The following is a 15848-nucleotide window of genomic DNA, read 5'->3' as shown; positions in this document are numbered from 1 at the left end:
TCCGATTTTCTGGTTCTTTTTACAAATATATCATGCTTATCTCCCTTTGCTTTTGTTAATCTTTCTCAAGAAACCTGATGTTACATAGCCCAAGAGGTCATTTCCCCTTTGACCCCCCTACGTCATTATCTATTATTACACTAAAGGTGAGTTGTCAACATCTGTTTTCCTAAAGCACATTATATCTTAAAATACATATCTTAGTTTCGGGATTGACTTATCTTTGAAAAAAAACATTTCTTTAAATTGTTCTTGCTTGTATGTTTCTCACCTTCCTTCTCAATCTATTCAATCACTATTTCTTAATGTCTCTGTACATTTAAAGAGTAATCCTCCTTCCAGCTAATTTACATAGTGAATATGTACGCATAATGCACAGACCTGTAAATTGATACAGAAGTACGAGCAGGCCATCCAGCGTCACCCAGTGGTAAGATATATATGACGAGTATAAGTAAAGCAAATTACAAAATTATTACTATAGACAATTCTCTACTCATTATTATATTGAACCTTATACATGGTAGTGAGATTGAAACCTGACTTGGTTTCAATTCTAGCTGATGGCACCCAAGACATTCCTTAGCCCGAGTCACACTTGAATTCTATAAAAATTCACCTCATCCCTTTTTTTAAAAGATGGAATCATCTGAAACTTGAACAAGCTAGGCATAGACTGAAGTTTATTTGTACAAAACATGGTTGAACTGCGAAAAGGATTCTGAATTTTATTAACGATTCCTTGGGTGGTTGGCCAGTACATTAATCTTAGAATTGTAACAAACTGTAGATTGCTAAGGTTACTGTAAAGTAAAAAAAAAAAAAAAAAAAAAAAAAAAAAAAAATTTGGTGCCGGTTCAGAATTACCCCATGAAAAAGATATTTTTAAATTTGTATGATATACGTACCTGTGATGGAAAGAATATATACTAAAAAAAATTACAAAAATTGATCAATAGGTTTATGGATAAATGACAATGTCTTGCAACGCTCTCTTGAATACTATGACAGAATAAAGGAGATAATTTCATATAATTCAAACTTGTGAGGCTTAAAAGTGATTCTTAACAGGGGGTGGGGCTCGTGGGAAACACCTAAATTTGTTTAAAAATTATTTTTTATAAAAAATAATTTTAATCAATTTATATTTTCTTTCCATCATGGATACATGCTGTTTTTATTTTTGTTTGTACATGTGTGTTATGGGAGGGAGGAGGTCCTGAACAAGCACCAAATACAAATTCAAAACTTTAATTATTTGAAGAAATTAATGTAAAGGTTGAAAAAAAAAAAAAAAAAAAGTGAATTCTGTCAATTAAATCGGTGCTCCACATCAATTTAAGTTGGTAAAATTATGATTGAGTCTTGAAAATAAATCTAGTAAAACCATTTAATATTCAATATTTTCAATCACAATATACTGTTCTTAATAGATTGAATAAAAGAAAGAATATTGTAAAATATTTGATTTAAAATAATAAAATCCACAATTCCAGCAATGAAGTTATACTTCTGCAGGTTTGTACAATCAGGGAAGCAGTAAACCAGGAGGGAATTCCCAAAGTTTGAAAAAATGAACAATAAGAGTAGAATGCTTTCTGGCATCTAGAGAACTCAACAGTAAAGGGATGGAATTTTGTTGCTGGTTGGATAAGTTGGGAGTCTGTAAGTCAAAGGGGCACAAGTGCTAGTTCATCAGAGCACATTTAACCAAAACACTTGTATAAACAGGCACAGGGATGCAACATTGTGGTGATGGGACAGGGGTTGGAGCTTTGCCGACAGTGCAGGACCCATTAGATTTCATTTTTTTAACCTAAGACTGAAAGATTAGTGGTAGATGCACTCCATGCATGAACAAATTATGGCTTTGTAAATACATAGGATGTTCTCCGAGTAATTTTCTACTACAGTAATGGGAACCATTTATTTTATGTGGATATCCATTTCCCCTTCATGTCTATCACAGTGTAGTGTCATCAGCAAATATACCCACAATGCAAGTGATGTCATTTTTTTTCTATGGTAAGAAAAATTGATATTTTGTGTTAAAACAAAACATTTTCATTCAGAAAGATTTGCGAACACCAATTTGTCAATAACCCAACAAAAACAATAAGGAAAAATTAAAAAATCATTTATTTTTTTTAGTCATTAAAACCTTCAACTCAAGAGGGACTTTCAAGACAGCACAATTTTTCATCATCTCTCGGTCTCCTTTTTCTCGAACAATCTTTGCTCCAACATAACCAAATAATTTCACGAGTCTAAATAAAAAAAAATGAATAAAATTTTAAAGTTAGATTAATTGCAAAGAAAAATCTATTATAATATTAATGCTTGTATCTCGGATAAAAGGATAAATTTAAAGATTTGATGATTGAAACAGTTTTCGAATAAGATTAGTGTATAGGTGATTATATATAATTTAGAGATTATAACCATAAGAATGTTTTGGAGTTAAAAAGCAATAAAAAAAATTATAGATATTAAAAGTTGACAAATAGAAAGTATTTAAAACTGTTCTAATTTGACAAATAGAAAATAAATGTAAAAAATCGCTAAATACTATTTAAACTTATAGGTGTTATAAAAGATGCCGCTACTTTGTTTAATTATATGTAAAATATTGTCCACTGAGCATTGGACATTCGAGGTGAAAGATCTCACAATATTATTGTAGCCGTTTTTGTTAAAACTATAAAAGTATATATCCAAGTAATCTGATTAATGTGTCAGAATATCTGCTTTTACAATTTATTTCCATTGTATAGATGCCTGGTACAACCGGAAACCCCACGATATTATTATACCATCTTCAGACAGAACAGATATTGCCTTTTGGATCTTGGTCAGAAGACCAAGAAGGTATATTTTAATTTCATGTAAGGTTCGAAAGCGACTTTTTTTTCTTTTTTAAACATTACGTCTTTGGGAGAGCCTATTTATTAAAAAGGAGGATAGAAGATAACGTGCTACAAACATCAATTAGCGTATCTATATACTAATTTAATGTTTGTAGTATGTTATCACCTTCTATTATGTATTTTTAATAAATAGGATTTATGCCTAGCTGAAATCACTGTCAATAATTTTCCCCACTCTTTATTTGTGCCTAAATCAAAACAGATTCCATGAACAAAGCTTCTTTCTTAGAAGTGCACGCCTGTGGAACTCTCTTCCGTTTGCTTGTTTCCCACCTGACTACAACTTGGATGTCTTCAAGTCCAACATAAACAAGTTCCTGATAAACCACCCCCTTAAGACACTTTATCAGATCTCCATTACTAACAATTACTAGGATTGTCCCATTGATTGCTGTATACGCAATAACCCTTATCCCCAAGTGGCCTCCGGGCCTTGATAAGTGGCGACTTCCATGTAAAAAAAAAAAAAAAAAAAAAAAAAAAAAAAATAGGATCTCTCTGTCGAATAATTTATAATCTGGAAGCCATGACACATGTAAGTACATTAAAGGTACTACGGTATTAATTTTTTTTTTTTTTTTTTTTTTACATGGAGTTCACCACTTATCAAGGCCCAATGGCCACTCAGGGATAAGGGTTATTGTGTGTACAGTAATCAAAGGGATAGTGTAGCAATAGTATTGGAGAATTGGTAAGGTGTCATTACTTGGGGGGGGGGGGTCATCAGGAATTTGTTTGTGTTGGACTTGAAGACATCCAGGTTGAAGTCGGGAGGGAAACAGGCAAGCGGAACAGTTCCACAGGCGTGCAGTTCTAAGAAAGAAGCTTTGTTCATGGTATCTACGTTTTGATTTAGGCACAGATAGGGAGTGGGGAAAATTATTGACTGTGGTTTCAGCTAGTCGGGTGTTTTTTTTTTTTTTTTTTTTTTTTTTTTTTTGAGAAAGATTGGTGAGGGGGGGGGGCCAGAGAATGGAGCTCAGACGAGCACCTGCCATGGAAGTAACGATAGAACAAAGACAGGCTCGCTACGTCTCTTCTGTGAGAAAGAGGTTGCAGGGTAGAGAAAAGGGCATCCCCCACCAAGTCACGGAGTCTATTTTGTACTCCGTCAAGGCAGGATAGGCTGTTTTTTGCAGCCCCCGCCCAGATATGGCAGCAGTACTCCATCTTTGGACGTACTTGGCTCTTATATAGATAAGAAATAGCATTTAAAGTTATAGGTTTTGTTATAATTTGAAGTTTAATATTTTGAGCAGTTCTGAATTTGGATTTTAAAAATCAAATTTGTCGCACTTTTCTTTCTACTTCAGTATTTTAAATCAAGGATCAACAAGTCTTTCGGGTGTGAGTAAAAATTGATTTTGTTTTGAAATATTGAACAAGACTAAAATTTTGTTTTCTAACGTCAAATAAGATGTAATTGAAATCACTAAGCAAAAGGAATTATCATAAGCTATAGAGAACACACCTCTGTTGAGTTACTCTTGTTACTTCATATGTAAGAGTACAAATCTCTTTTTTTTTTTTTTTTCATAAATATATGATATTTGATTAGATAATTTCATAAAGACGTCATTTAACAAGATGCTGAACCATCAAAAAAAAAAAAAAAAAAAAAAAATCCCCCAAATTATTTTAAATACTTACTTGACGCGTCCTATCTTCAAATCTTGTAAAATTTGAAAAAATGGCGTTTTAAAACCATCCATTATCAGTGCCAGAACAATAATATATATCGCAACTTTGTCTTTCTGATAAGCAGACATTGTCCTGCAAGAATAGAACAGATTTTTTTTTTTTTTACAGATAAGAAATTTTAAGTAAATTCTTTGGAAATTTCTACATAAAAAAAAAGGAATTATTTATATAAAATAGACTTTTATTTATTTTTTATTTTTTTTTTTAATAAAAAATAAAATTATTTTTAATAGAAAATATTTAGAAAAATAAAACAAATATCTATACACATGAAGTTGATGTTTGACACTGACATTGATATTAAAAGCCTACTTTCTCCACTTAAAAATCAAAACAAACCTCTAAATATACTCAGTCATGAATATGCAATCGATTTGACATTAACTAATTTACATATTCCTTTGAAAAACAAATTTTCATTAATTATTCATTTTTTTTTTTTTTTTTTATGGTTTCTTATTGCGTGATTAGTTTCATTTTGTTGTATATGTGGATTCACAGAACGGGGACGACAATTATAAGAGAACAGATGTGAAGAGACAGTTCTTTTTAAACACAAAGGGGAAATACATTATTGATGAGGGGGATGCAGTTAACACTTTCGAAAAGGGTTTTCTATAAAGTTCAATATTCAAGATGGTGAGAAAAACACATTACCTTGTTGAAATGACGACGAAGACAAAGGCTTACAACAATTACAAAGACATGGTGATGAGAATAATGGGAATTCGATGCTACATTTTGTTTTGTCCCCACTTCCTTAAGGAGCTCAGGCTAACTCTTTCAACTCTAACTCTCTTCTAACCTGCATATATTGAATTTATATTTCTTTGTGATGTCAGAACATGGCCACGATGGACCTGTTTTGCATCTGGATTATTGCATGTTCTGGCAACATGAAGAACATTATTTTCTGTTGTGTTGTCCTATTCTACCTGCTCTGACCTAACTTTATTGTATAGTTATTTCTACTGCAATGGACAATTCACTACATTCCTGGAATCGCATCTAAATAGAAATATGCATTCATTTATAACTTTTGATCACCAGGAGCTGTCCCCTTCAACATACATTTATTTATTATTGATGGACATTTTCTACATTGTGCCTAACCATGTAGCATTTAAGATGAACAGAAATTTAGCATATGCATATATTTAAAAAAAAAAAATTAAAAAAAAAAAAAAAATGCTATGCTCATATAACTGTTAATTATCATGGTGTTTATTCATCCTATTGTAAAATAAAATTATTAAATATCGTAAATTCAAATTTTAGCATCTAAAAGCAACCCTCACCCCCTTTAGTGAATCTGGTAAAAGTGTCCACTCGTGACTTACTCTCAGTGAAAATCACTTAATCAGCAGTTTTGTAGGTTTGTTTCCTTAAATGATTCATCAACTTGCGCTCTCCTAATGCGTAAAGGGTAGACAAAATATCACCATTTTCTTACTGGGTATCTTTTGACGAAGCAAGCAGACATTTTTGAATACACATGCTGAGTTCTTGGTCCCAAATGTTTCAAGCAAGTAGAATGGAAAAAAGAGGAAAGTTTTTTTGTTTTTTTTTATGCATTTTTTTTCTTTCTTTACTAGGGCAATTCTTATGTTAGTTCAATCCATAGTGCTCTGTTTTGAGAGCTGTATATCCCCACAGATGAAGGCATCTTTATTCACTCCAAATTTGATGGCAAACTGTTCAGTTTGGCACGACTGAGAGCAAAGACAAAGACTCAAAACGAGCTGATGTTTGCAGATGACACGTGATGTTTGGTGGCACACAGTGCGGAACAAATCCAAATTATAATAAATTCATTTTGTAGAATGACACAGAAAATCGGTCTTCAGGTAAGCACAGTAACTGAGGTGATATACCAACCATCACCTGACAATATACACCCACGGGATCCATCGATCATGATAAAAAGTGAGGAACTAAAAGTGGTACCAGACTTTAAGTACCTGGGAAGTACACTGACTATCAACGGCCGTGCAGACAAGGAGATAAGCTGTCGCATCCAGAGTGCTCGTCTGAACTCCAATCTCTGGTCCCCCCTCGCCAATCTTTCACAAAAAACATCCGTCTAGCTAAATCCACTGTAAAAAATTTCCCCCACTCTTTATCTGTGCCTAAATCAAAACGTAGATTCTATGAACAAAGCTTCTTTCTTAGAACTGCACGCCTGTGGAACTCTGTTCCGTCTGCCTGCTTCCCACCTGACTACAACTTGGATGTCTTCAAGTCCAACGTTAACAAATTCCAAATGAACCGCCCCCTTAAGTAAACACTTTCAAATCTCCACACTAACATACTGTACTTGCAATAACCCTTATCCCTGAGTGGCTTCCGGGCCTTGATAAGTGGTGACCACCATGTAAAAAAAAAAAAAAAAAAAAAAAAAAAAAAAAAAAAAACTACTTGTGGGGAAACTTTCCACACTGGACGTGAAATGTTACAACACCGTAGGATAAAGCACCAAGTTCCTGACTAGCCATCTTCAGCTATGTAGAACTGTGTGATGATGATGTTGATGATGATATTCCCTACATAACAGTAACTCTGCCCTGATGAGGAGGCAAGTAAATCAGCACGTTTATAGAGATGCTTAAACACATTGAAAAATGCAACAGACTAAGTAAAATGTCTCCAAAAGTAAAAATTAATATTTGATAAAAACTTACCTTTGAAGCCTTCCACGGGCACATTTTCCGTCCGTAACAAATGAACATGTAAGAAATTTTTTTCGGATGAACTCAGGAAACAAATAATAAACATCTAAAATGAGTTAAAAACATAACTTTTTAAAATTACATCTAAAATAGAAATTTATTAAAATGAAAATTTTAAAAAATTACATTTAAAATGAATATTTAAAATAGTGAAAATACCCCTATTTTTTAGGTTGGGCGACTTCATTTGATGCAGGGTGACCAAATATTGAAAATACTGCAGACAATTTACTCTTTTCTGTCTTTGAATCGGTTCTTCAGGTAAATTCTGCAGGCGTTGCACCACAAACTGACAATACCTACAAACAAAATCAGAAAGAAACGAAAAGTGTATAAAGTATATTTACTCTTTTTTATGACATTACACAGATTAACAAGTGAAATCGATTCAAAGTTGCTAACATAAAGAGAAAAGTTATTCAGTACTTGTGCAGTTTATGTACCATGTTAATTTTTAGATGGGATTTTCAAGTTAAATTCAATTTTTTCTGTATTATTTTAAGTGAAAGTACACAATAGTTAACAAAGCCACCCTCCCAATATTAAGAATCGTTTTCTAAATAGTAACATTATTTCAGCACAGTCCATAAACTGCACAAGTACCTGTTATTCAACAGTAAATATATCTATAAATGTGAGAATGTGTGTCTATATACTAAACGAATTGAAAATTGATATATAGGTTATTCAGACATGTGGAACATGTGTCAACTATCTCAATCAGCAGCCTTTTACACAATGTTTTCAAAACTGATTTTATTATCTTGCCATACATCAGGTAACGTTAGTTTTTAGATTTTTTCGTGTAGTTTACGTTCACTCATAAGACGAAATGTTAGTAAAAGCAGAAACAAAGAATTTAAATGTTTATCACTTACTTTCCTTCTCTTGCCAAAGCTAATACTTCGTCTTGTGTCAATTTAAGCATTTCCTGAGAATGCTCCGATAGCCGAGCCATATCAGCTGAACTGATGACTGAAATGGAAATAACATTTCTTAAAGTTGATTCTTCTACAAATAAAAATGTCAATGGTGATCCAAACTCAATTTTTATTGAGCATAATTTTTTTTTTGTTTATTTATTTGTTAATCCACTTTAAGGATTTCTGATTTTTAACTATCTTCTCGAATCAGATTTTGTTTTTCTCAATTATAATTAAAAACTTTACTCTCTTAATAGACAATGCAAATTCTGTTCAATACGACATGAAATCACAAAAGTTTTTAATCTTGTGTTGCATGTGACCTCTCGGGAGGCATGGGAATTAGAATATTGAGATTGGAAGACATATATCAAGAGCAATAACTAATAAGGGTTTGCATTACTATACACATAGGTTCGAAAAAGTTGTCAAAAAAAACAAATATATAACAAATAAATGTTATAAAAGGCAAGATAAGTTACTTTTCTACCAAACTGGATATATTTTTCGTGTTTTTATTCAATGTAACATGTTTATTCAGCTCGAAAAGCATGCAGTGTTTCCCAATGTATTGGAAAATTCAAAATTGGCGCCCGACTCTCTCTTTAACACGGTAAGTTTGGGAAAAGGTGTTATAAATAATAAACTAGACAAAATACTGTTAGAAATTTGCTCAATATATGTTACCGTGACATAGGTTGACATATTTCGGTGTTTTTTTTAATAGTATTTTGTCTAGTTTATTATTCATAACACCTTTTCCCAAACTTACCGTGTTAAAGAGAAAGTCGGGCGCCATTTTGAATTTTACAATACATCGGGAAACACTGCATGTTTTTCAAGCTAAATAAACAGGTTACATTGAATAAAAACACAAAAAATATATCCAGTTTGGTAGAAAAGTAACTTATCTTGCCTTTTATAACATTTATTTGTTATATATTTGTTTTTTTGACAACTTTTTCGAATCTATGTGTACAGTAATACAAACCCACTAATAAAGAGTAACAGATTATTTACATGAAGAGATTAGAAAAATTAGGAGTAAATATTTTTCTAAAAAGAATCATCATCATATTTAGTTGGACGCCCGTTTTACATGCTGGCAGTGTCAGATAGCTTCAAGAAATCAACTTCTAAATTATCAAGTCTTTATTATCTTTTTCCCTCAATGTTCATTTTTTTTTTTTATCTCACAGCATTTTCCGTGCCTTTCCTCGTATGAACTGAATTCACTATCTCAATTATTTTACATCTACCTCCAAAACACTCATCCGTTCTTTTAACATGGCCACACCGTCAAAGTCACCTGTTCAGCATGCTATACTGTGTGGATTTAATCTGCTTTTGAAATCATCAAAACTAATAAGAGATGATTGAAACCTACAACTAATGGCATTACTAACAACCAGCAAGACCTATGGAAATTCCACAGTTCTCTCTTACATCTGCTTTAAAATATTTCAATCCTGTAAATGTTGTACGCAAATAAAAACCACACATTATTATTGTACCATCTGCTTTTTCAACTGAAACATATACATCTAATAATACTCTAGTTAATGTAATTCACAAATAAATCTGCTTAGTGTGGGGTGGGGGGACTATCTCCAAAACATTTGTATGTATATGTGACAGGTTTCTATATTGCTAGACTCACACAATATTATTGTACCATTTTTAGACAAAACAGATACTAGACTTTGATCATGGTCCAAGAAAGGTTATTTTAGTTTGAGTTACACATTAAACACAAGAGTGACATCAGATAAAAGTTTTAAAATTACGTTTTTGTAAAGCATATTCAGTGATTAGGCAATGCCATCTTTAAGAAAAGGGGTGGAGGGTATTAATGTAAATACGAACATTAAATTACGTTTTTTAATTTTTAAGATGAGGATTATTTGTAGTAATTGGATTCTTCCAACTGCTGTTTTTATCTTGAATGTGATTTTCACCATCTTTTGGTCAAAATCTTGTGCAGATTATTAAGTTCGACAAGGTTATACGGTTGAACGGTCAATGTAACCTCCAAGGTTGAAGGTTATACCGTTTGAACGGTCAATATCACCTCTGAGGTTGGAGGTTCCACTAACTGAAAATGAAAATAACACTCAAGATGATAATAATAGTTCAAAGAATTCAAATAATCCGACTAAACTTAGCATTATATTATTATTTTTTTAAATATTTCTCAATCTCGAATGTTCTTGTCATTAACAGATTTCCAAACTAAATTTATTGATTTTGTTTTTCTAACAGAAAATGTGGGAACAGTTAAATGGTGAAAATAGAAAAAAGAATGGTCCACAAAAAATGCAATTATTTGACTCTCCACGTACTGTTCTGTGACCTTCCGTCTCGAAGGAGATGCAGTTACAAATATGGAGATGGACAGACATACTGAGTTTTATAAATTAGATTACATGGCCACTCATGACCACAGTATTTGAAAACATTAAATTCCTTTGATACTTACTGTCCTCTAATAAGTAAACTTCCTCAACAGATGTGGCATGAATATTGCAAGGGGGGAGCAGTCCAGAAACACTCATGATATCAGTACTAATTGGTGCATTTGCTGAAATAAAGGGTAAAAAAAAAACCTTAGAATCATAATTCATCTCTCCCCCATCTCCATAAAGAAAATGCAGAAAGCCTGTAATAATAGTACCAAAAGTACCAAACGCAAGGTACAACAATAAACACTGGATCTAAATAGCATTTGACATCAAGTGCAGAAAATTTTGTGTAGCTTAATTGCCATAAATATATATTTATAACTTACTACCTCGCTCTACTCACATATTGAGCACCGTTAAAGTAAATACTGAAATCGATACATCAAATTTTATGTAAATGCATGAAATAATATTAGATATCATTCTAAATGTCAAACTTTAAATATAATTTCTGTATTAAAGATAATAGTTATTGAAATATTTCAACATCTAATCTTGTGGCGAAAATCCAGCTCCTCAATAAGTGACACTTTGGATAGGAACAAAAATAAAAATTGTTCTAGTCATGAAAGATTTCTCCTCCACCGGCCGAGGACAGAAAAGGTGAATTGAAGCATCAGAACAGATACTACTACACTGTGATCTTGTCCCGAAGCCCAAGAATTGTTTGTGTCTTATGTTTCTTTGTTTGTTCCTTAAATTCATAATTTGGTTTTATCAATATTAGATTGTATATTGCTTTAAAATTACATAATTTTACAAAGATAATATTTATATTTTATATTGAATAAAGTTCAGTTTCATTATTAATCGAATTGGGCTCCTTTCTTTTCTTTGTTAACATGTTTTTAATGCTCTTTTTAAAAATGCTGTCATATAGTATCGACAGTAACAGATCGACAAATCTTACCTACATTGCTTGCAGGCATTTTTCAGTTAATGGCCATGGTCTAGCTGCACTGATGTAAACAATGAAACAGTAATGTCTGTGGATAACCATTTATCTATTTTTTACATGTATTGTATTCTTACTTGGTGAGGTGGAAGACCTGTATTGTTATATTTTGGAAAAGCTCCCTTTGAAAGTCAAACATAATGTCTGACAAACGTTCATGTTATATGCATAAATTCATCACATGTCTGACAAAGGGAAATTTTCTGAAATATTACAATATAGATCCTCCATTTGAATATGCTGATGCAAGTAAGAACACAATAGATGTAATATATATATTGACATTGACACACCGGTTCTTGTTAGATGACTAAAGTTAAGCAATGTTGAGCCTGGCCAAATGGGTGACCATTTGAGAAGGCTAGGTGCTGTATATACCACGCCGAGACGTAGAAATTTTCAGGTTGGTATCTGGAGGCACCCCCCCAATCTTCATTAAGACATGCATCTAAAAGGAAAAATTGATGTAAAAACCTGAGGTCTACTGTGTCTTATGGCAGCCATTGCACCGACAAAGATTAGCAGTTGTACCAAAAAATGTGGTTGGTTCTGCACAAAACCTTTACCACTATAAACAAATCATCTGTGTGGATTTCAGCAACTTAGTTGTGACGAGCTCATACACCAAAATCAACAAAATCCACCATATTGAATAAATAAAGGTAAATCTGGATAGCTTATTCTACCATCATATCTTTTGCTTCAGTTTGTGTCGATCCGTTACACCTCTGAATTGGACTGCCTTCTATAAATTTAAATTACCATCTTTATACACACTAAACAATGCTTCAAGCAAACTACATTAACCTCTTAGCAATAATAAAATATTGAAAACGTGAAAAAGATTTACTTACAAGCCTCTGCAATATTTGTTTCTTTCAAAGCTTCCTTCATTACTTTCGACAAATCTTCCTGTTCAATAATATGACTTGTGTAGTTTTCCAGTCGTTTCTGAGAGCTTTTACCTCCAAAAGCTTCAATTAAACGATTTTTCTGGAAACGAAAAACAATAAAAATATTTTAATCTGTCTTCAACACAATACGACCACAAAACTTATAAAATGACATTTATTTAGTTTTTATTCGATTCATTTTTTTTTTAATGAACTTTTCTAACAATCTAGCATATTTACTTGATGCAAACAACTTTTAGTTTTTAAACTCCTCGGAAGTAAACGATGTGAGTTAATTTGAAGACCCTGAAAATATTATGTTCCCATCATTGTTTCATATTTATAATGTAGTTTTATTGTATTTGTACACATGCACAATTTCTTTTACGTTTATTTTATTTAATTTATTACATGTGAAAAATCTATTCTTTTAACTGTTAACTAAACATTAATTTTCTTTTTCAATTATTTAAGCATACATTCAATTTCTATTCCATTTATTTCATTTATTAGGTTTTTAAAAAATATTTTTAGTTGTAATTACTTAAAAACATATGTAAATAAACATATCAAAAATTCAGTTCACGGACATTCTTATTTTTTATATCTAAAAAAAATATTATATTTTCAGTATGATTTCTATAAAATTTGTTTTTGTTTTACTAAGCAGGGCTCTTCAAATAAAGTAACACTATTTACTTACAAGGACTTTCAAAACCGGAAGTCATTTGAGTCAGTAAATATGTTAAAATCACCACTTTTCTTTTTTTTATCATTGAAACTTTTCGTTAGTAACCGGATTATTGTTGTCTCAGTTCACTTAGTTTTGCCAGTGTTGACCTCTTTATAAATAATTTGTGTTTGTATTTAAAAATGATACAAGTAATAAACAACTTAGTTTTTATTACTTATATGCTAGTTGGTATGTACCGAATTAAAATAAGAGATTCCTGCCAATATAAGTGGAAGTAAAAAAATTAGATTAGTTTAAATCAAGTATCAATGTATTCTATAAACTAGTATTTAAGCCTGATTTAAAAAATTCAGAGACAAATTTAAATCAGTCGGATTTTAAAGATGATGGTAATTTGGATTGCTCTCATTTGGATTGTTATTCACACAAAGTTTTGGATTATCTAACCTCCAACCTTCTTCAAGTGTATCGTGTCAAACTTGGGAATCTTTTTGTCTAATTTGATAACCTGCACACCTTAAGACTTCTACCTGGTCATGGCTGATGGAACAAGAGCATACTTCCCCCATGGATTAAATAAAGGGCTCCATTTGAAATTCTGTGCAGATTCCTTAAGTTTGACAGAATGACTCTGGAGTCTGACAGAAAGATTCTGGAGTCCGACAAAATACACCTGGTTACATTGCCCGAAACGTTGCGTGAATAACACTCAAAATGAGAATAGTAATCCAAATTAATTTTTTTAGATTTTCACTTTTTTCTAACTTTAAGAATCTAGGTTTAATTCAAAATGGAAAAAGCAGTTAAGTACTGTGGTCCCATTAACACAACCTGAACAATGCAAAGTTTGTGAATACAAAGAACAAAATATTGCTGCAGAATTTTAGATGTCAATTTACTGAGGTCAGTTTATGAACAAGCCTTTCTATTGCATTCGAATATTGATGTAAAGTAAATGGCATCTTGGTTCTTTGTTTTTTACTACTCAACGTCTTATTTTTCTATCACATTCGTTCGCCACATCTCAGAAATACAATAGATGTAAAGGAACCTTCTCTAGAATTAAAATTTCATTTTTCTCTTAACACTTATCACTGTGTTATGTACGACATGAAAAGAAAATCTTAAGAACATCATCGGAAAAACTGGGCTCATAAACTCTACTAAATTGTTACAATCGGTGAATTTCAAAAATGCAATCTGCACTTGAGGACACTTTAGAAGAACAATATGCAACAAAATTCTGTTTACAACTTGAAAAAAAATGCCATAGAAACATATGGAATGCTTCAGACTGTTTTTGGACCATCTTGCATGAATCAAGCATCAGTTTTTGAGTGGCATAAGAGATTCAAGGAAGTTAGGGAGTCTGTGAGAAATGATGAGAAGTGTGGGAGGAGTAAGGAACTCAAAAAACCAGCATTGATTGACCAAATAAAGAATTTCATGGATAAGGACCGTCATGTGTCTATAGAGACAACAATTACACAGTTTGATGTCAGTGTGTGAACTCTACACACAATTATTCACGAGGAACTGAAGATGCAGAAGATTTGTGTAAAGTTTGTCTCAAGAGTGCAGTCCACATCTCCATTCTTGTTACAGACTATTTAACCAAGATGGGCATCAAGACAGTTCCTCACCCTCCCTATAGTCCAGACCTTGCTCCCTGTGACTTTTGGTTATTGCCTAAGCTCAAGAAAAACCTTAGAGGCTGTCATTATGAGACAATTGATGATTGAAAGAGGCTGTGACGAAGGTCATTGACACGCTCACACAAGAGGTCTTCCAGAAGTTGTTGGAATGGTACAAATGCACTGCGGCCAGAAGAGATTACTTTGAAGGGGATTAGGGCTTCGCGTGTGTATTATCAATAAAAGTATCCATACAAAAAAATGTCCGAAAACTTATTGAAGGCATCTCATAAAACAATTTGTTTTGTAAACTTCAGAAATTAAAAAAACAATTTTAAGCAATATGTATGAAGACAAACTGCAATATTTTTTTTGTTTCTTATGAATAGTTTAATAAATAAAACTTTTTTTTATTTTATTATGTTTGTCCATAAATATTTAATATAATTCCTGCACATTTATTTTATAAATATTAAAAAAAAACTTATTTAAATATTTTTGTTTAAATTTGTTTTGTTTACATATTTTGTTAAAATAAAATTTGTAACCTTTTTTAATTAAAAATTTATCTTAAAAAAGAATAAATTAAAAAAAAAAAAAAAGAGAAGGTCACAAACTTTGCAAAAAAAAAATAAATAAATAAATAAAACATGTTTTGTCTATAATTTAATTGGAAGTAAAGAATCCAGTCAACACAATGTGTGTCCCTTTTGGTATTTGCTAATATTGGGGTGCCTCAAGTCTAATTGATCAAAGGAATGTAATACTCACTTTTTCAAAATATGACAGATTATTTTCTGTTTCTTGTCTTGGTTGCGGTTCACTTTCTGAAAATAAATTAATAATTATTTTCCAACAAGTGTATACTTTCAGTCGATAATGACAATAACAAAAATGATGACTCCATTTTTGCCCTAATATTCATATGTA

At 31.8% G+C, this 15848-nt stretch overlaps 1 protein-coding gene across 1 annotated transcript in view; it reads right to left on the bottom strand.

Annotated features, from left to right (window-relative positions):
• Window positions 1–2121: 2121 nt before the first annotated feature.
• LOC145252852 (DNA-directed RNA polymerase I subunit RPA49-like) overlaps window positions 2122–15848 on the bottom strand; it is a 32138-nt gene continuing 18411 nt past the window's right edge. The window contains exons 5-12 of the mRNA XM_080112866.1: window positions 15690–15745; window positions 12552–12690; window positions 10760–10861; window positions 8236–8332; window positions 7517–7656; window positions 7310–7403; window positions 4578–4700; window positions 2122–2267 (exon numbers count right to left, since the gene is read on the bottom strand). Of these exons, the coding sequence (XP_079968992.1) occupies window positions 2135–2267; window positions 4578–4700; window positions 7310–7403; window positions 7517–7656; window positions 8236–8332; window positions 10760–10861; window positions 12552–12690; window positions 15690–15745 (884 nt within the window). The 3' untranslated portion in view covers window positions 2122–2134. The remainder of the gene's footprint in view (window positions 2268–4577; window positions 4701–7309; window positions 7404–7516; window positions 7657–8235; window positions 8333–10759; window positions 10862–12551; window positions 12691–15689; window positions 15746–15848) is intronic.

Source organism: Euprymna scolopes, chromosome 3, assembly GCF_053919585.1.
Source record: "Euprymna scolopes isolate OS-2025 chromosome 3, ASM5391958v1, whole genome shotgun sequence".
Taxonomy (NCBI): domain Eukaryota; kingdom Metazoa; phylum Mollusca; class Cephalopoda; order Sepiida; family Sepiolidae; genus Euprymna; species Euprymna scolopes.
This window is presented reverse-complemented; position numbering and strand designations above follow the sequence as displayed.